The sequence below is a fragment of the Platalea leucorodia genome, assembly GCF_965183815.1.
Source record: "Platalea leucorodia genome assembly, chromosome: Z".
Classification (NCBI taxonomy): Eukaryota; Metazoa; Chordata; class Aves; order Pelecaniformes; family Threskiornithidae; genus Platalea; species Platalea leucorodia.
The window spans coordinates 22111673-22133284 of NC_138858.1; the positions used below are offsets into that span (position 1 = coordinate 22111673).

The following is a 21612-nucleotide window of genomic DNA, read 5'->3' on the forward strand; positions in this document are numbered from 1 at the left end:
TGTTACACATGCAATTTCTGAACAGGCACACTGGTTTCAAAACAAATATTCTTTAAGTATAAAGGCATACTTGTTCTTCCTCATCCTTTTCAAGGGTAAAAGTATTATTTTATCAAAGGAGTATTTTAGCTACACGAATGTATGCATAGTAAAGATTTAGGCACAGATGTATACAATGTGCAATGCACATACCAGTCACATAGCCATAGTGTAAATCTAATTTCAGACAAAAGAAGATAAACTTGAATAATATATCCATTTCCTGGTTAGAATGCATGACTTACTTTCTTTGAACATACTTCATTGTCCTCCTTTCTTTATATTACATTTTTATTTGAAAAATAATGGGGGAAAAATCTCACAAGAAAAAACAGAACACATAAAGATCTCTGGACCATCAAAGCAAACAGGAATGTATTATTGAGTTACAATAATCTCATATGTAACATTTTAAAAAATGATACATTAAATAATGAAATTATGATGCTGTTTTACAGAAGATGGATGCAACAAAATGAATGTCTTTTATAGATTTGATCACAAACACGTCTAAGAAATGATCAAGTTACAAAAAAAGTAGTAATAGTGAATCATTTAACAAGGGGTTCCCTTTCTATCTTTCTTCTGTTTATTCTAGCAACTGCTTTAATAAAAATCCCTGTTTCATATACAATATTTATTCCCACCATTCTTCTCTATCATGTTCTTCTTAATTTGAGCACTATTACACAAATTTATGCTACTCTGCTTAGGCACAGAGGGGTCATTATATGTCAATAAATAACTAAATAAATAAATTTAAAAGGTACATTAAATTGCCTACTCACTCTGGCCTGAACAGCACAGAATGAGGTAAGTACTTTTCCTTCTTAAGACTCCAGTTTTTGTTTCTGGGGGAGACCAAGAAAGAAATTATTACCTAAGAAATCAGAGGAAATAAAGCAGCTTTTGTGCTAGCAAATATGTTTTCTTACTTTATATAAATTACTATTTTAAACTTCAGCTCTGAAATTAAGCTGAGTCTCAGATTAGAACTGTCTCTTTCAACCACAGAGATTCATGCAGAGATCAAACCAACAAATATAAGCACAGACATCAAGGAGATAAATGCTCTCCAAAAAGAAGTTCATCTGATATTTCATGACAACCCGCTCAGTGCTTACCAGGTATGTGCCACAGTGAAACGCCGCTGTTTTGGTATGTTGCTATTTAAAAGCATCCTGCGCAAAAGCCTTGGAGAGTTTCGAGGAGAAATAACTGGAGACAGCCGGGGAGAAGCAGATGAAGATTTCCTAGATGTCCTGGACTTTTCTTGTTGCAACAGGTTTTCCCTCAGGGTCTTCACAAGATCTTCATTTAACCATGGATTTTGACAATGTGTATTATCCACTTCAGGAACAGCCAAAGTGTCCGAACTTGTCTGCTGAGCCATGTTTCCCAAGTTTGTTACTAAGGTCTAATACAACTGAATATTGGCTTAACTGCTTAAAATATTTCCTTTCTAAATCAGTTCCCAAGAACTGTGCAGAGCTCCAACTCCAGTTCAGCCTATTCTGTTTTCAACATGGTGTCGCCTGCCCTCAGTGTCTCTCTATAGATAATGATCTACAAAGAAAAAAGCAAGCTAACTCCTCCACAGAGACCTATTAAACATTACCACTCCTCTCACAGCCCTGCTTGCCAAAGATCACTTATTAGCTATCAGCAAGTGAGCACAGGAGGAAGAAACTGCTTTAGCACAGCCTTTGTCGGAGCTGTAAAGCTGCCTGCTAAACTATTGGAACTAATGTGCTGCAGCTGCTTGAGTGACTTCTGGTTATGTACATAAAAAGTGCTGGAGGAGGGCTTAAACATCAATTGCGTGCTTTTTTTGTTTGGTTTTTCTTTCCGTTTGCTTATTCCTGAACCTTCAGGGAGGCTGAAAAGAAGGGGGACTGCTGAATCACCTCTTCTGTATTTTTCCAGGATCTGCAGTATTTATCTTTGTAGTCCCCATTTACAAATCAAGATTACAAACTTTTACTTCTTAAGCTAACTATCAAATGCTACAATTAAAAAATGTAAAAGGGTTTAGGTTCTGCCTTCTCCCCCCAACCCCCAGAACCTCCAAGTCCGTTTATCACAACTAGTTTTCAAATGCGTTTAGGAAAGGCTAATACTTGTTACCTTACATTTTCCAGAAAAACAAACCAAACATTTCAGGCCTGCACACAAACTGAAATCAGACTCTGACTGCTATTGGTATCTGTTTAATAAGATGTTCTTAACTCAGTATATCACAATATCATGATCACTAGTTGAACTAAGGAAGTGCCTTTTTTCTATTCACAGCTAGCAGGGAAATAAACTATCAAAAGAAATTAACAGAGAACTTCCAAAATATAAAAATGCAAAAGTACTTGCATTTATTTCGTCAATACATACTGCTATTAAATTTCATTTTCAGAATGTATTTTTTTCATGGCATTATGCAAACAAGATATTGGGGCAAACAAAACCTTTGTCAATCAATCCTGAGATTTATTTTTTCATTTTTAATTAAAATAACTCACGTCAGCTATTCTGAAAGACAAAATTTTTATAAACGTTCAATTTTTTTCATAACTCACTGATAGCAGACAAAGACCTGTAATAACCAGCGGTAGGCTAATATTTGCTTAAGCTTGGTACATTCATTTTTAGACCAACAACCACAACAATCTTTTCAATTATAACCATACTTCCTGTTCATCCTACAGGAACAAACCATCATCATTTTGTGAGAGATTTCTTTTTAATGTCAGAACATTGGTTATATACACTTTAGTTGGTGCAATATATTTTTCCTCTTTTACTTTGTCTTGCAATCCAGCTTTCCTTTGTGAATAAGAATTTCCTTTTGAAGCTCACACAGTGTCCAGGCTTTCAGTGGGGTGAAGGGTGTTTGAGCACAATTACATGAGCAGGTGTGAAAGGCAAATACTGCTTTCTGTCTTATGGCAAAAGCAGAAATGCTGCAAAAGCAGCCTTCTGTCACAATGGAGAGGAATCACCTTTGTATTTAGCACCAAAGCCACAATTCCTGGTGAGGATTATAAAGAGAACATCATGATGCTGACAGAAGCAGAGCAGAACAACAACTGAAAGGTCAACTTACATTAAGAATGACATTGCTATCAGGTGTCAGCCCCATTATGTAGACAAGTTTAACTGTACTGCGTCACATGTGAAATTTGATAACAATGTATTTACAAATTTAACTCAATATTGAACAGCACCACAGAATGCAGAAATCACTGTGCATTATGATTTTGTGTATTTTTCTAAAATTTTATAGATTTAATCACTATGCAAAAACTAACACTGACCAAATATAGAATAAAGCCCAGATATTATTAAAACTACAAAAACAAAATTTTAAACTACGTTTTATTAAGAAAAAAAATTAAACTGGAAATGAAGTGTTAATCCACAGACAGAATCAGATTAAATCGTAACTAACATGCAACTAACACAATAACTGCTTCCACTCCTTTTCCACGGGAAGAGTAATACACACAGCACTGGTCTCAACAAGCAGTCAAAATAAAATCATACTATACGAATGTGTTTATTTTATATTTATAGAGAACAAACATACTGGTTCGTATTGAGAGCAGTACTGTTTAATATCTTCATCAATGACATAGAAGGTGGAATCGAATGCACCCTCAGCAAGTCTGCAAATGACACCAAGCTGAGTGGTGTGGGATGCCATCCAGGAGGACCTGGACAAGCTTGAGAATTGCACCCATGAGAACCTCAGGAAGTTCAAAAAGACCAAGTGCAAGGTCCTGCACCCACGTCAGGACAATCCCCAGTAGCAATACAGGCTGGGGAATGAAGGGATTGAGAGCAGCCCTGAGGAGAAGGACTTGGGAGTACTGGTGGATGAAAAGCTGGACATGAGCCAGCTATGTGCACTCACAGCCCAGAAAGCCAACCGTCTCCTGGGCTGCACCAAAAGAAGGGTGGCCAGCAGGCCGAGGGAGGGGATTCTGCCCCTCTGCTCTGCTCTGGTGAGACCCCACCTGGAGTGCTGCGTCCAGCTCTGGGGTCCTCAGCACAGGAAAGACATGGACCTGTTGGAGCGGGTCCACAGGAGGGTCACAAAAATGATCAGGGGGCTGGAACACCTGCTATGAGGAAAGGCTGAAAGAGTTGGGGTTGTTCAGCCTGGAGAAGAGAAGGAAAGAAAGATGGGGACAGACTTTTTAGTAGGGCCTGTAGCAACGGAACAAGGGATAATGGTTTTCAACTGAAGGAGGGCAGATTCAGACTAAGTGTAAGGAAGACATTTTTTATGATGCGGGTGGTGAAACACTGGAAGAGGTTGCCGAGAGAGGTAGTAGATGCCCCATGCCTGGAAACATTCAAGGTCTGAGCAACCTGATCTAGTTGAAGATGTCCCTGCTTATTGCAAGGACTAGATGACCTTTTAAGGTCCCTTTAAATTCAAATTATTCTATGATTCTACATCACCTCTCCATCAGTCATAGAGTCATAGAATCATAGAATTGTTCAGGTTGGAAAAGACCCTTAAGATCAAGTCCAGCCATTAACCTAGCACTGCCAAGTCCACCACTAAACCATGTCCTCAAGCACCACATCTATACATCTTCTAAGTACCTCCAGGGATGGAGACTCAACCACTTCCCTGGGCAGCCTGGTCCAAAACTCAATAACCCCTTCCGTGAAGAAATTTTTCCTAATATCCATTCTAAACTTCCCCTGGCACAACTTGAGCCCATTTCCTCTAGTCCTATCGCTTGTTACTTGGGGGAAGAGACCGACCCCCACCTCACTACAACCTCCTTTCAGGTAGATGTACAGAGCAATAAGGTCTCCCCTCAGCCTCCTCTTCTCCAGACTAAACAACCCCAGCTCCCTCACCCGCTCCTCATAAGACTTGTGCTCCAGACCCTTCACCAGCTTTGCTGCCCTCCTCTGGACACACTCCAGCACCTCAATGTCCTTCTTGGAGTGAGGGGCCCAAAACTGAACCCAGTACTCGAGGTGCGGCCTCACCAGTGCCGAGTACAGGGGCACTATCACCTCCCTGGTCCTGCTGGCCACACTATTCCTGATATAAGCCAGGATGCCACTGGCCTTCTTGGCCACCTGAGCACACCGCTGGCTCATGTTCAGCCGGCTGTTGACCAACACCCCCAGGTCCTTTTCAGCCAGGCAGCTCTCCAGCCACTCCTCCCCCAGCCTGTAGCATTGCATGGAGTTGTTGTGACCCAAGTGCAGGACCCGACACTTAGCCTTGTTGAACCTCATACAGTTGGCCTCAGCCCATCGATCCAGCCTGTCCAGGTCCCTCTGTAGGGCCTTCCTACCCTCCAGCAGATCGACACTTCCACCCAACTTGGTGCCATCTGCAAATTTACTGAGGGTGCACTCGATCCCCTCATCCAGATGATCGATAAAGATATTACAGAACTGGCCCCAATACTGAGCCTTGGGGAACACCACCTGTGACTGGCTGCCAACTGGTTTTAACTCCATTCACCACAACTCTTTGGGCCCAGCCATCCAGACAGTTTTTTACCCAGCACCTGTCCAAGCCATGAGCAGCCAGTTTCTCCAGGAGAATGCTGTGGGAAATGGTGTCAAAGGCTTTACTAAAGTCCAGGTAGACAACATCCACAGCCTTCCCCTCATCCACTAAGCAGGTCATCTTGTCATAGAAGGAGGTCAGGTTAGTCAAGCAGGACATGCCTTTCCTAAACCCATGCTGCCTAGCCCTGATCACCGGCTTGTCCTGTACATGTGATGTGTGGTGGCACTCAAGATGATCTGCTCCATAACCTTTCCCAGCACCGAGGTCAAATTGACAATAGTTCCCCAGATCCTCCTTCTGGCCCTTCTTGTGGATGAGCATCACATTTGCTAACTTCCAGTCAACTGGGACCTTCCCAGTTAGCCAGGACTGCTGATAGATGATGGAAAGTGGGTTGGTGAGCACTTCTGTCCGGTCCCTCAGTACCCTTGGGTGGATCCCATCTGGCCCCATAGACTTGTGTGTGTCTATGTGGTGTAGCAGGTCGCTAACCATTTCCCCTTGGATTATGGGGGCTTCATTCGGCTCCCCATCCCTGTCTTCCAGCTCAGGGAGCTGGGTATCCTGAGAACAACTGGTCTGACTATTAAAGACTGAGGCAAAGAAGGCATTAAGTACCTCAGCCTTTTCCTCATTGCTTCACTGTGTTTCACCCCACATCCAATAAAGGATGGAGACTCTCCTTAGCCCTTCTTATGTTGCTAATGTATTTATAGAAACATTTTTTATTGTCTTTTACGGCAGTAGCCAGATTAAATGCCAGTTGGGCTTTGGCCTTTCTAATTTTCTTCCTGCATAACCTCATGATATCCTTGTAGTCCTTGTGAGTGGCCCGCCCTTTCTTCCAAAGGTGGTAAGCTCTCCTTTTTTTCCTGAGTTCCAGCCAAAGCTCTCTGTTCAGTCAGGCCAGTCTTCTTCCCCACCAGCTCATCTTTCCACACGTGGGGACGGCCTGCTGCTGTGCCTTTAAGATTTCCTTCTGGAAGAATGTCCAGCCTTCCTGGATTCCTTTGCCCTTCAGGACTGCCTCCCAAGTCTGTTATTCTTTCTCATTTATTAAAAAACACTAGCAATTCCATATAAGTCCAATCATTTTTTTTTTTTTCCAGACAATGCAGTCTATATAATGAGAGGTATTTTCTTTTATGCTATGAAATACTGCCATCTGACGTCTATTCCAAAGTATGGTTTTCAGATAGCTGCAGTGGCTTTATAAAACTAGACAAATCAATCCATTGGAGATCAATGAATCAATGACATCAACAAGATCATTAACATTTATTACAGTGGGCCCAGGATCATGCTTTAAGTTGCACTACATTACAAAGATAATTATAGAAGAGTGAAGTAGTAGTCCACATATCATCAATTCTATTACACATGTTCATAAAAATATTAGAATATATTAGAAAATATTCGAAGTAAGTCAACATGGACCATTAGCTTGATACCCTGCATTACAGGTATTGAGTGGGTTTGCCACATATTCAAAGAGGTAATATGTGATGTGTATAGAACAGCAGGATAAGGCCTTTTAACAGGAAAAGTGAACTCAGTCATTGTAAAGTAGCACCATTGCATGAATAGCTAACTAAAATTATTTTCCTTACTTGATTAATGGGTTAAATTTCTGAATGTAGATGTTCCATTCCCCCAGATACCTTATTTTAACATATGCCTGCCTCTTCCTCCTCAAAAAAAAAAGTCTGGGAGTACTAAATGAGATCTTCACACACCCAGAACCACAGATCAATAATTTTAATTACTATAAACAGTCTCAATATAAACATTTTAAGAATCTATTGAGCTAATCTATGTAGTGCCTAGCACATATATGTACTATGAAAACTCTCAAGCATGCTCATGAAGTTAAATGAAAGAAAGCCTATGAACTGATTTTATTATAGACTAGAAACATGAACAGCCTTCAATGTAACAAAAAGCAGAAGTCTAACTTCCAGCAATATTGAATAACCACTATGTGAGTTAGACAAAATGCTTATATTACAGTCAGGACTGTAGAAGGCAGAAAAAGGGCAGTAGCATAAGATAGCCTGCCCAGGTGCTACAATAAAGCCTTGAAAAAAAACTATTCCATAAGGAAAAATTATCATTTCCAGTTCCCCTAGCTAGACATTAAAAAAAGACAGTAAAGTACAATTATTTTTTTTCTATAAAGATTCTGATTAACTAGGGAACAGCCCTACTTGACATATAAAGACATATCTAATTTTCCTACAAAGATCACCACAATTATTATTAAAACTGGAAAACATTGTCAGCTATTCCTTTGAAAAACTTCTTGAGGTAAAAACCACAGTATATGTTTTTCACACATATTAAGAAAAGAAAGCAGAGGGTACAATTCCAAAAATTGCTGAAGGGTTTTTAATCAAGATTACAAAAAAGTACTTTTAAATGTTTTTTTACAAATGAGTTAATTTTCTGGGCTTTTCCTCCATCCTGCTAGTGAAATGAGATCACCGAAAGTGGTCTGTGAAATTCCACCAAAAAAGATATTTACTGCTTCTTTCAAAATTAGAACATTTGAGAGCTGATACATATCACATTTCCAAAGACTAATACTTAAAGTGCTTTAAGCATGTTCATGTTGTATGTCCTAAGTGCATTTGATTCACTTTCTGATTAATGTTCTAATTTAGTACACTCACAGTTAAATCTAATTTTGCAAGTTTTGCTTAGTCACAGCTGTATAAGTAAAAGTTATATCAAGATCCGACTTCATTCTGCCTGCTATACCTTAACTAAGGCTCAGGACAAAAGCAGAGAACTAGCATCTCCTTCTAAGTGAAATTCAGTATTACAAAAATCTAGAAGTGCCAGTAGTTTCTGTTCTCTTCCAGTGAGGACTTAAAGATAATAAAAATGAAATACAAGCATTTAATACTTGTACTTTTCATAAACTTTCTTATGAAATATGTTCTTTATGATAAATGCACTTAAATATTACAGGCTTAAAGTGCCCACATTTCTGTTAATCATGAAGACTAGAAAGCTACAGCATACAGAAGAGAATAAGCTAACAGGTTCTGCAGGTAATACTGTGCAAGATTAAACATGTATTTAATCTCACATAAAAGAGACTAAACAAGGATTAAACAGTAATTTCTGTGTTACAACTACTTTAAACACAGAGTATGAGAAAATGATTTAATATTATGACTACTAATCAACATATAAAAAACATTAGGTGATTGTGGCTATTTTAAGTTACCTTTAACAGAATTTTTCTCATTAGAGCATAAATGCAGTCACTCACAAGGAGAAAAGAACTCTTTCACATAAAATATGAAAAGTTATTAAAATATCTTACTTGGGACCAAGTAGAGAATTCCAGACACTTAGGAATGCAAGCGAAAGAACAACCCTCCGACGTGTTGCTTCTTTGAAAGCAAGCAGATCAGTATCACAGGATCATAGAAGAATTCAGGCTGGTAAAGACCTCAGGTGATCAAGTCCACTCTCCTGCTCAAAGCAGGACCAGCTGTAAGGTCAGACCATGCTGAGGTACTAGAGCACCTGAGAATGGTGCAGAAGAAGTGGAGAGAAAAGAAGACAAAGTCAGAGGTGGTTGTGAAGAATGGGTGCTATACCATGGTTTAATTTCCTGAAGTAAGTAACAGAATACTGAGGGTATGGTGTGACTGAGGAGAATTCTAATTATAGGTAAGGTAGAAAATATGAATCTTGCATGATGCTATGATTCTTATTTGGAAAGAGAAGTTAATGCATGAATTGAGGAAGAAAATAAGGATAAAAGAAGAAATTAATAGGTGATAGGAAGTCTTAATAAAATGTTATGTACCAGCAAAGCTCATAGTATCATTTTCATACCTGCTAATTGCCACATTCTCAAAGAGCTGATACAATATTATGGATTTACCAAGTGCAGGGTACTGCTTATCAGACCGTTTTCTTAACAGTTACATGCACAGTCTGCTGGGGAGACATAGGTACGTTGGAGCTGCAGTAGGTGACAAAAAAGACGATTGGTTGCACTTAGCATAGAAATGGCAGGCATCCTCCGACAGATAAAACTCTCTAATAGACAAAGGTATGGAAAACACATGCAATCCCAAATATTCCAAGGCAATTGCAGGTTGCTGTGTTTACTCTGCATATATGATCTAAGTAAATTTTCAATAATATCCTAATAGAACAATGGTACCTAAAATGGCATTAAAAGACCAAATCAGGCCAAGTTTCCAAATAATAGTCAGATAGACATACATTTAGAATTATATTTTCAGAAGGAGAACAGAATAAAGTAAGAACAGCTTGCGGTACACCCAAAGTCGGGTATGGTATGTTTACCACCATCAACAAAACACTTGCTATCACTTAACATTTTGGAGCACTGCTATTCTTGAAAAATTCCTAATAAAAACTGTTTTCATAATATCAGCTCAGATTCACCTTGCAATTCAACAAAGTGTGTTGTATTTAGTCAGTCATTTCTTTTATTATATTTTTTGAGTGTTTGGAGATATTGTCATGATTCTATGAAAATAAAATACTGTTCAGTTGCTGATTCCCCCAAATGAGCTGCTGGATTTTTGTTCTCTTTTCTGTGCATGGCAGAAACAACAGAAATAAGAGAACACTGGGTATTTGATAACAAAGAAAAGTAGTAGCTACAACAGCTACATATTACAATATGGCCAGGTTCCATTCTAAGAAAAAAGAGGAAGATTTTGCAATCTATACACAAAGACTTTAGCAGTATTTTACGCAAATGTCAGAGAAAACACTTAGTCTTATACTTTCAAAATAATTTGCTAAATGGAATATGGACCCATAACAGAACATCTAAAAAAGCTCCAGACTTTAAACAGAACAGTACAAGGTGTTTCTGAATAATGAATGGAAAAGAGAGAATCTCTGAAATCTTTGCAAGATTCTACAGTTCTTTATATAATTCGTACTGCTACAGAGAATGAATTAAGGATATTTTCAGAATACAGTTTTTTTCTGGAATAAAACTCTATAAACTGAGGGCTGTTGGGGGCCATTGACTGTTGTCCTGTAAATAATACAGTTTAAAAACACACATTGACATACATGCACACAAGAAAACAAAGCAAAAGAAGTGGGGGAAGCGCTCTACTTAGCATTTGGTTATAAATGAAATCATTATGTCAACACTGCATAGGATAAGCTGGAGATTTCCTTCTAACAAGATTAGTTGTTCCTTAAAGAAAAGGATCAAGAAAAACTGCTTCTGTAATCAAGAGCTTCCATTAGACAAGACTGCCAACACAATCCTGTTTGACTACACAAAGAAAGCTATCAACATTTGAAAATAAAATGCCTTTACTATACCAAACCTTGGAAAACAGGCCTCAGCCAGTGTGACACATGTTAGAATACCTAACAGATACTTCATATATATAAAAGCAGCATTTCTTTAAAAAGATGGTATTTGGTGTGGCAAGAAGCTTGGCTTGCCAGGAAGAGATAGGCAGATGTATCATCTGCCACAGATACGTGTTAACAAAGAAGTGAATGACCTCATATGACAAATAAGAATAAACAGAGTAGCAATAACTGTAATTTCTAAACAATTGTGTAAGAAAACATTTCCTGGGGTAAGATTAAGGGAAATTAATGTACTCCTACACAATTACCTCAAAGAACAGACAGAAGCATTAGGCAGCATTCCTGGCACTGCAACACATAAAGATATCTTTAACTATTAGTTAATTGCATTGAAGGACATGAGCCACATGAGCAGAAACCAATTGTAAGCATAAATTGCTTTGCAGAGCAGTTCTGAGGAGAGGGGAAAGGAGAGGGCAGTAGAGAGGACAGGGCATAGAACAAGCCAAGCTGAGCTCCACCTCCCCAGTCTGTACTTAATATGGATATGGGCTTGATTAAAAAGTATACCAGCTAGGCAAGTTGTGGCCTAAGAAATCCTAGGTTTCTTAGGGCTAGACCTATGACAGATACTGTTAGAACTTTTGGAAAATCAATTAGCTTAATGATGAGAGCATAATTTTGCCTGTTGATGTCAGTGAATGCATGATGGCTTTGTAAAAATCTAAGGATTATAAAGTATCACAAGTACTTGGCAAAAAGCATATCAACATTCCAGATTCCCAAACTTCAGAGTTTATTTCTGAAGCTAGCAGGAGCAATAGCTCTTACCAAACTAGACTTAACCCAGGCCTTCCAAGCATGGTGGTTAAGCCAGAGTATAATGTACAGATAAACAAGTAGATTTATGAAAGGTCAGACACATGCACAGAAAGTTTACTTAATAAGGAATCTAGACCATCTGTTATATTTCAAGTAATCTGTTATTTTGACCATGCATTAAAAGCTGGGAGGAATTCAAAGAAATATTTATGAAATCAAGAGAGGTTACAAAATAAAAAAATTAAGTCTAAAAGTCTACAGTAAGGTTACATAACTAATTCATTGTCTGCAGATGAGCTACTACTTGATGGCAAAAAATAAGTGCACTAAAAGAGTAATCATAGCTACTGAGAAAGCATTAATACTACAGGATGCTTCAGTTTGGAGATTTCTGCTTAGACTGTTGAACTTATGAATGGTTCAATTCAAGCTTATTATTGTAAATTGGGTTTTAGAATTTTCAACTTACTAAAATTTTGAGTAGATATCGAAAATATACCTTTGAAGAAACCCATTCATACAATTCACTTATAGTCACTTCCATATCTTTTCTATAGATATTTAAGTAGTCACTTCACATATTTGTAAGAACTAGAATTTAAACAACACAAAAGATTTGCTTCCACAATGTTATTAAGAATTGACAGAGGGTATTCCCAGTCAGGTGATAAGGCTCTCTGAACAAGTTTTGGGGAAAAAAGTTCCTTCCCTGCATGGAAAAACTTGGGATTGAGATACTATGAATGTATCACACCTTTATAGAGTTCCCCAGAAAGTATGATTTCCATAAATCTTTCTGGAATCAACAATAGGTATTTGTGTATTTGCCAGTTCTATAGTGTGTCTATCTCCACCTTAAGAAGTAGGACTTAAATGGTTTCAGGCAACCTTTTGTGGATATAAATGGAAATTTAATTCTACCCTGCAGAATTCTACCCTGCAGTCTTAAATACCGTTATTTTCTTCTGAATGTATAGAAAAAAGAACTTCAAAATTCCTTGCTACTTTTGGTTACATATGGCTTATAAACTTTTTGTATAATAAGAGATCTGTTTTTGTATAAGCAATTTTATTCATCCTAATATTTGCCCAAAGCTTTGCAGAAATTTTCCTTTAACTTTTACAAGGAAGAAACTAGGAACCAGAAACTATAATATATAATTAATGCTGTAAAAGAAAATGGTAACAAAGTTAATTTTTTTTTAGTGCATCTTACTAGAGACATCTCAAATAATTTATTGAAGTATGGAAGAATTTATTGAAGAGGAATAAAAATATGATTAATTATGAAAGTGAAGTATGGCTGCTCTCAGATACTCCAAAGTACTGCAACAGCATTTAAATAAGAGGGTCATATATAGTCTATCAGGAAAAGAAAATTAATATATTTATGATAGAAAGCAAACGTAATTGGCAGACCTTTAAGATCACCTTATAGACCACCAAAACCTAATACTATAGGGAGGTTTTGTGTCTGAGCCTATGTCCACTGACTTCAAATGGGGATAGGAATAATCTCTAGAAGTAGGACAATGAAACAGTAGCAGAAATCATCAGTCCTCTGTCACTCACTACAGGAAAAATCCTAACCCAGAAGCAGTTGTTACCTAATACAGAATTATGCACACCTATGCCACCAGTTCATCACTGGTTTAAGGGGCATTTCTATTTTCAGAGAAGTTAATGCTTCCAATGTTCTTGTTGGATATAACTGTAAAGAAAATGTCCCTTTCTTCATTTATAAAGCAGAGGGCAAGAAAAATTGTCGGATCTTTATAGAATATGTAAAGCATTTGTATTACATTAACACCCCTGGATTACTGACTGAAACCAAACCAAACTAACATAACAAAAAATTATGTGAAACATTTGAGTTGCAGTTGCAGAATCCAAAATTCTGAGCTGAATTTTAAACTATCCTTTCTGTGCTTAGATAGGATATTCTGGTTTTAATGTTAACAAAGAACGCATATAAGAGCTCACTAAAAATAACGCTTACCAGCAAGTGGAAAAGGAACTAAGGACTCAGAGGGATTTTTATGCAATTGAATGTAAAACATGAAATCCATTAACTGAATGGGATAACCCCAAGGCCAGACCATGAAGCAGCTTAGAATTTTTTAAGTTCTATAATTCTGCTGTTCATTGCTTGTTTTCACAATGTTTGTTTTTATTATTAGATTTGAGATCACTAGATAATGTCCTAAGATTAAAATAAAGAATAAATATTGAGTTTATTTATACCTTGACTCTAAAACCAAAGCCAAAAAAAACGCTAAAAAAGAGAGAAATTCTTCCTGAGGTTACATTATTTTCATTGACTAACGTAGCACAGCATAATGAGAGATAATTTAATTTTCTGTAGCAGGAAGATTTACCTTCCCAAGTTTTATTATCCCTGTTGCTTAGAAAGAAAACATTTTACAAGTGGTAGGCACTTACAGCTCACAGGGCCCTGAGCACACTAACGGGCCCTGGGTCCACTCTGTGTTGGAGCCCCACGTAAGTGCACAGAGATCCACTGTGGCCGTGTTATGGCCAGCTGCTGTCTCAGTTGGCTCCACTTCTGTTGCCTCCAGCCCTGTCTCCTGCTCCTCCTGTCTGTACTCCCTGGACCTGACTCATTCCCTGGCCTCACCTGGGGCTGCTGGCTGCTGTCCCCATCACCAGCCCTGCTCCAGTGCTGCAGGACTGTGCCCTGCCTGCACCGGTGGGATCCTCTGCTCCCAGCACATGTGAGCTCTCACTGCTCCCTGACACAGTCATACTACTAACTGTACCTAACTCAGTGAAATGTATTATTATAATGTATAGTCAAAAGGGAATATTCAAATGGTCTGTCTTGACAGAAGAGTCAGTCAAAAAGCAGTGCATGAAAATACATATTCATGTCTTCTGTGACTTTCGAGGTCACAAAATTGAAATTGTGCTGTTCACAGACTGCAGAGATGTAGAAAAGTAAAAAAAAAAAAAAAAGCTATCCATGCTTAATTTACTTTAAGATAGTTATGCAGTGTACCTTTCCGCTATAAAAATTATTCCAGGAAGAATCAGACAATGCTGTAGGACTATCAAAAGAAAATTTCCACTAGCCAAAACCTCTTTCCAAAAACTTTTTCTTGATATTGAGGGCACCAGGCCTGACATATTCAGGTTAGAAGGGTGCCTACAGACAGTTGCATTTGGGGATTCTTGCTGCCTGTCCTGATACAGAATCAAAGCAGTGGAATACTACAGTCTGGAAGAAGGTGCCTGAGGACAGCCCATTTTCTTTTTAGGAAGGTTGGACTACCTTTAAAGATTTTAATGTGCCTCTGGAATCACTTGTAGAATGCATAATCTTGTCCACATATAAGCTTAAATGTCCTTTGCTATCAAAGGAGATTGGGACCAGGTACCTCTTTAGGGAAGGAAGAGATCAAGACTGCCTCTTGACACAAGTGCGTAACCACAGAGCTGCAGTTAGGATATTGGTTGCATAATGAATTATTATCATAGAAATGAGCTCCCTCTCTGGCAATCAAGACTCCTGTAGATGCTTGGTGGAATGAAAAAAGGATTAACAGAGTCAGCAGATTTTTGTTATACCTGATTAAAATGCTGTCATAGAAATTAAGAGTGTCAGAAAAAATATAACTGTTCAGCTAAAGCATCAAGGCACTTACATTCCTTTGTGAACACTGGGGCTCTGGCCTGTCTGTTCCTTTAATGGCAGCAGTTTGCATTAGTGAAGAAGAAACTCGTATCTCCTATGTAGATCTTTTAATTATTTTTTTAATATGGTCATATGAGAAGTCATTTTTTGCCAAATGAGATTGGCAGCATCCAAGATGGCAGACCTGATAAATAGTGTCACCTCAACCAGTGATAGAAGGTGTCCAGAAATGAGTGTGATGAACCTGAGGAGAGTGCTAGATACCAAGAAAATAAGAACCACACTGGGTCAGACCAAAGGTCCATCTGCCTGGGTATACTTTCTCTGACAGCTGCTAAAAGTAAATAATTGAGGACTAGAAGACAAGAAGCATGCAATGACACTTCCCATAATAGCCAGTTTCCAATAATTTGCAGTGTTTGGGACATCTCAAGCTGGATGTTGTCTTTTTACTTAATAGAAAAAAATGAATGGATTTTTCTTCCACGTGTTTGTCTAGTCATTTCTTGAACCATCTAAACTTTTAGCATCCACAATTCCTGATACAAGGACTTCCACAACTTGATTAAAAGTTTTGTAGAGAGCAATGCATTTTGGTTCATTTTAAACCTGGGAGATATGATAGGAGAAGGAATGCATAATCATATTGGATTCAAGTCTGTGGGACCTGCTGGCCTCAGTGGAAGGCTTTTTTATAAGGGCAATTCTAAATTTCTTGAAGGAAGGAAAGATAAAGTGAAATACTTTCTCTGCCCCAACCCTAGAGTTAGAGAGTGGTGATATGGTTGTGCTGGGATGGTGATTATACCAAAATGGCAGCATTCTATTGCAAAATAATACCCAGCTAAGTGGTCCCAAAAGTAGCCTACTAGAGAGCTCTGAATATGTACCATGGTGGGTAAGATGTTGCAGAAGAAATGTTTCTGGTTCCCTGAGGAGCTTTCTCTTGGAAGCTCCATTTTGATCACATCTTGATGGGTACAGAGAAAGATTAGAAGGGATTACAGAGAAGATATAGGCTAAGAAAAGTGAGGGGCTGAAGTGCTGTCTCTTTCTAGTCCCCAGGAACCTCTGCACAGGTGAATAGTGCAACTCTTAAACTGACTCAGTTGTCAATGTTCTTCATGAATCCCATTTTGCAGAAACTATAAGAGACTTATGAAAAATGGTCCAGAAACACCTCTAAATCTCCCATCTCTAGAAAAGGACCTGAGGGTGGTGTGTGGTGCTCTGAGAAGTCATATGGCACCAAGGGAAGATGAAGCCATTCAAGAAATGGACCAGAAAGTACACTCTATGTGTGCCTTCTTACTGTGTAATGCTTGAAGTGTTTAGTTTTCTTTTACCCCTGCTCAACTGCAAGAATGCATATATCATATTCAAAACAAGCTATCCTGACAACCTAAAGGTCAGACAGTCTTGTAGCCTACAAAGAAAGAGGAGAAAGAGAAAAACAACCTCTGTGTCCTGCAAATGTGTCTGAGATCCTTCCATTATCACATAAACTGCTCTTACAGGAAGATGAACACCTAAAAAAAATGCTAGGATGAAAAATTATTTAACAGCACAATAAATATGCTCCATAGTGTAAATGGGCTTTCTCAAAGGAAAAAATGAAAGTACAAAAGAGAAAGGGTACATAGGAAAGGACACATGAAGAATGGTACACAGAGGAACTAGAAGGAAAACCTGGAGGACTAAGAAATAGCAGTGATGGTGCAAGACAAAGAACAGTACTGTTAGTTCTGTCAATTTTGGTAAATGAACAGGCAGTTCTCTGGAAACTTTTTATCTCAGAGGAGACCAAAACTGTGATGGGATGTTTGTGTTATTGTCTATAGATTGTGAATGTCATTATGCTGATAGAAAGCTTTACAACTTCAACATTGTAAATTGAGAACCTGGGGAACCAGGTTCCGCCCAGGACAGAAAACAGTGTGAGTTTGTGCCTAGCAAGCAACTTTCAGAGTCGTATGATGATGTAGCGATCCCCTCCGTCCACACAGACAGAGCTCTCATCCAGAAAATCATTATCGTCTATCCTTTCTCCTGGCCTTGACAAATACCGTCTTGTCAGCAATTCAGAACACTGCTGACAAGAATAGTTTCCCCAGCCAATCATTCTGATACAACTATATCTACTCGATTTTATCTGTCTGTTTTCCTTTTTTGCTGACATAGATGGCCTGCCTTTGCTTCTAAAAGTCTTCTCAGACTATTCCACCCTACCTCTTTTCTTTCATCTTGTTGAAATGTCAACTTCCACTTAAGATACCCATTTCCCTCAACGCCCTGTCATTACTAAATGCCTTCAAGCTGTCTTGAAGGATAGTATTTCACTTAGGAGAAGCCACCTATAAACATCTGGAAACTTTATCTCATTATCTATCTTCAAATCCTTTGTTTCAGAGACTTTAGAAAAGTGGCAAACGACTATTGAAAACAATATTTACTGTAGTCACATACCCACTTTTAAATCTCTTTATCAATCTGCTGCCATATGTTGCTTTAAACTGCAAGATCTCTTTGGCAAGGAATGTTGGGTTTGGAATATTCTTGTGAGTTTTTTAATTATGTATTGCTTAGAACTTGGGACAACATAAACAATAAACAAAAAATTACAGTAACAAAGAGTGCTTGAAAACCCAAGTCCATGGTTTTCTTAATATCCAACAACAGACAATGATCTATAAGTGCTAAAGAGATATATGACTATCAATTATCACCTGCTGTAAGTCAAGTCGATGCTAGCTACAAAGCTTGCAGTAAGAAAATGCTCAAAATTTACCAAATGGGACGTCTGTAAACATTTGGGGAAATACAAGTAGAAATTCTCCCTCTAGCAGACTTGAAGGAGAGGTACAGAGTTACAGTAAACCCAAGCAAATAGAGTAATAACAAGCTTTTTTTTACAATCCATTACTAATGAATGTTTTGGGTTTTTTTTAAATTATTTAACATCTACCCTACTGCAGTAACTCCGAGCCATAGCAAGAACTACAGCCACTGGGGCAGATTCTGTACAATTACAGAATAAAAATGTTCAATAAACAGCTTAAAATTTAACAGAAATCATACTGAAAAGAGGACTAAGACAAAGGGAAAGGAAAAGTATAAGGAAACAGGATTTTTCACATATAAAGTAGTGATTTGTATGTAGTAGTAAATTCTCAAGATTTTGAACACAAGTTCAAAGAGGATTTCAAGAACAATTAAATGTATGTATAGATGTTTTAAAGATAGCTTCTGCCAAGCATGAGGGGTAGAGACAGAAGAATATATAAATACTTATTAGAAATCTAAGAGGAAGGCATTATAGGCTCATCTATGGACCAATGAAAGCCAGGTGCTCATTTCTTGCAATGATGGACATCATTGGTGAGCTGGACAGATGTAATGATGAAATTTGGAGGGGAAGACAAGCGGGTGGTTTTTGATGTAATAGAGTACTGAGAGTTAGAGGACTGGTGCAAAAAACGAGTGGACATAAAGGAAACCACTCTATTGTTTTCATACTTTGCCTGAATGGATGTAAACAAAATGGTTTTACAGTTTCCAAGTCCAGAATTACAAAGGCTAACACAGCATGATAAGATTTAGTTTAAAATTTCATCACCATTATAGGAAAACTTATGTCTTTGAGTTTTTGTTCAGCTTGAAGCATTTTATATTTAATTTTCTGGAAAGTGAACAGTTAAAGTAGTGTTTGGACTTTGGTTACTAAGAGCTCCATATGGTTGTACTCTCTGGTCAGTCCCAGTCTCTTTCTCTCCTCCCTCGTCCACTCACACACATGATTACAAAGACCATTCCCTCTCTCTTCAACCTTCTGTTCATAATTTTGGCTTAATTTCAGCCCCTTCCCTAGTCCAATTTTCCCTGCTGCAGCTGCCGTTTCCTCTGTTAATTTTTGCCTTCTGAGCATAGTTAGAAATTATAACCTGCAGTCCAGATGAAGGGAGGCACAGCTGCAAGTCCTACAGCCTGGAACAAGAGAGAGGTTGGACTTGATTAAAAATGTGATCCAGGGTTTGAAGTGGAGGAAGCAACGCAGAAATTATAAGTGGCAGTTTAGCTCAATATATCTCAAAGTGTGGCAGACAAGAAAACCCTGTGTTTACTGAATAAAATGAAATCCTAGAAGAGAGTAAAATTACACACAGAGTTGCAAGGTAATCCCAAATTAAAGGAAAGTGCAGAACCTTAATCAAATGTAGTTAAATCAAGTACATCTCTAATATGACCAGTGATGCTTCGTCCCAGCTGAACCATATCTGCTTGTAATCACTGCTCAGTAAAAAAAAATGTTTGGTCAGTACTTTCCATCTGAAGGGGCAAAATTTGTGCATTTCAAACTGAGTTAAACATGTTGTGTCCTGTCATACTGGCTATACTGGGAAACATGGAATGTGTTCGGCCCTCAGTTCTTTTCCTCACAGGAGGCTAGTCAGTTCATACAGCTTCATTTTTTTCAATTGATGAAACTGAAAGCACCGAGGGTATAATTCCTTGTACACAAGGTGACAAAGTGACTGGAGGATGGGAGGAATGACATATCAGCTATGGGACGGGTACAGTGGCAGGCACCAGGCTGAAACTGAGAAATGTGCTTCTAGCTGAGCTCCTCTCAGTGCGCTGTAAACACTATATGGCAAACGCGGTAGCTGCAGAGACAAGCCCGTCAGGTACGCATGGCACATTGGATCCCAGAGTGGCAGAAAAACTATGGTACCTGAAAACTCCCTAACACTCCTTAGCAACATCTTTTTGGCCTTTGCAAAACATCTTGCTTTGCACTGACCTTAGCAAGCAGGTACTCTCTTATACTTCGTCATGTTTCAAATACAGTTTGAACATTCTTTATTAGTGACATAGTAGTTTTTTCCCAATAATAAAAAGTTTCTTTCTTTATTCAGACACATTTAGTCTCGAGCACTCACAAATCTGACTTTCTATTTTTCCCCTGCACCTCCAGGCTGCTGCTGAATCTGTGTTTTCTGCATCTGCAATAGGTGACAAAACCAGACTGGGGGCGGTTGCTGCACTGGAGGGTAAGGCTGCTATTCAAGACATAAACAGGCTGGAAAAATGGGTGGACACGAATGTCAGAGAGTTCAACGAGGGTAAATGCGAAGTGTTGTAGTTGGGATGGAATAATTCCATGCAATGGAACAGGTATTTTTTTGTCTAGCCAGAAAACAGCTTCCCAGAAAAAGACCAGGGGTTCTTGGTGGACAACAAGCTAATACGTTTCAGCAGTGCACCCTTGCAGCAATGAAGGCCAACCACATGCTGGGCTGTATTAACAAAAATGTTCTCAGCAAACTGAGGGAAGTGATTTTCCCTGTCTTAAGACCACATGGAGAATACCATGTTCAGTTTTGGGCTTCCTAGTGCAAGAAAGACACTGACATACTGGAGTGAGTCCAGAGAACAGCCACAAAGATGAGGCTAAGAAAAGTGGGTTTGTTTATCCTTAAGAGAATGCTAAGCAGAGATCCTACTGCTGTCTGCAGCTACCTAACAGGAAGGTATAGAGAAGATGGAGTGGGACTCATCCCCACTCTTGCATGGGGATAGGACAAGTGGCAGCAGATACAAATTAGAACATGTTAAATTCTGACTGGATGTACACAAAAAAAAATTCCCACGAGGATGGTCGAACATTGGAACAGGTTGCGCAGAGAGGCTGTAGAAACTCCATCCTTGGAGACATTCAAAACCCGATTGGACATTCCCTGAGCAACCTGCTCTAGCAGCAGGCTGGACTAGAGATCTCAGAAAGTCCCTTCCAACCTATGCGACTCTCCGAGTCTTCACGCTGTCCTATCACTCACTGTTATGGAACAGGGAATGCTTTTTAAAATTAATTCAAGTTTTCATAATTAGGTTAAGCCCATGATACTATACTGCAAATTTATAAGAAAACCAGAATGTAAGCAAATAAATGCAGGAGAGACAGGCAAACCCATCTACAAGATCATGTATAGGGAAAAGGGATAGGCTAAATACATTGTTCTGTTTTCTGAGTTGAGAACTGGGCATAATATGAAGCTACTAGGGATGAAGTTCACAGATAAAAAAAACTTAGTTCTTCATGTAATAAATAGTTACTGTGAAACTGTGAAACTCCTTGTGAAGAGCTCCTGTAGATAACAGAAGTTTCAATGAGCTGAAGGGCACACTAGGCAAGTTCATGGAGGAGAAATCC

General features: G+C 38.6%; 1 protein-coding gene across 3 annotated transcripts in view; it reads right to left on the reverse strand.

Annotated features, from left to right (window-relative positions):
- The window catches only part of LOC309602828 (3',5'-cyclic-AMP phosphodiesterase 4D), a gene marked incomplete at its 5' end in the record, with an annotated part of 548873 nt that overhangs the window by 365740 nt on the left and 161521 nt on the right, over positions 1 to 21612 (reverse strand). The window contains one exon of one of the 3 annotated variants that reach the window (XM_082336817.1): positions 1164 to 1432. The exons of the other annotated variants lie outside the window; for them this stretch is intronic. Within the exon in view, the coding sequence (XP_082192943.1) occupies positions 1164 to 1432 (269 nt within the window). Of the gene's footprint in view, positions 1 to 1163; positions 1433 to 21612 lie in introns of those variants that run through there. 3 annotated transcript variants of the gene reach the window in all.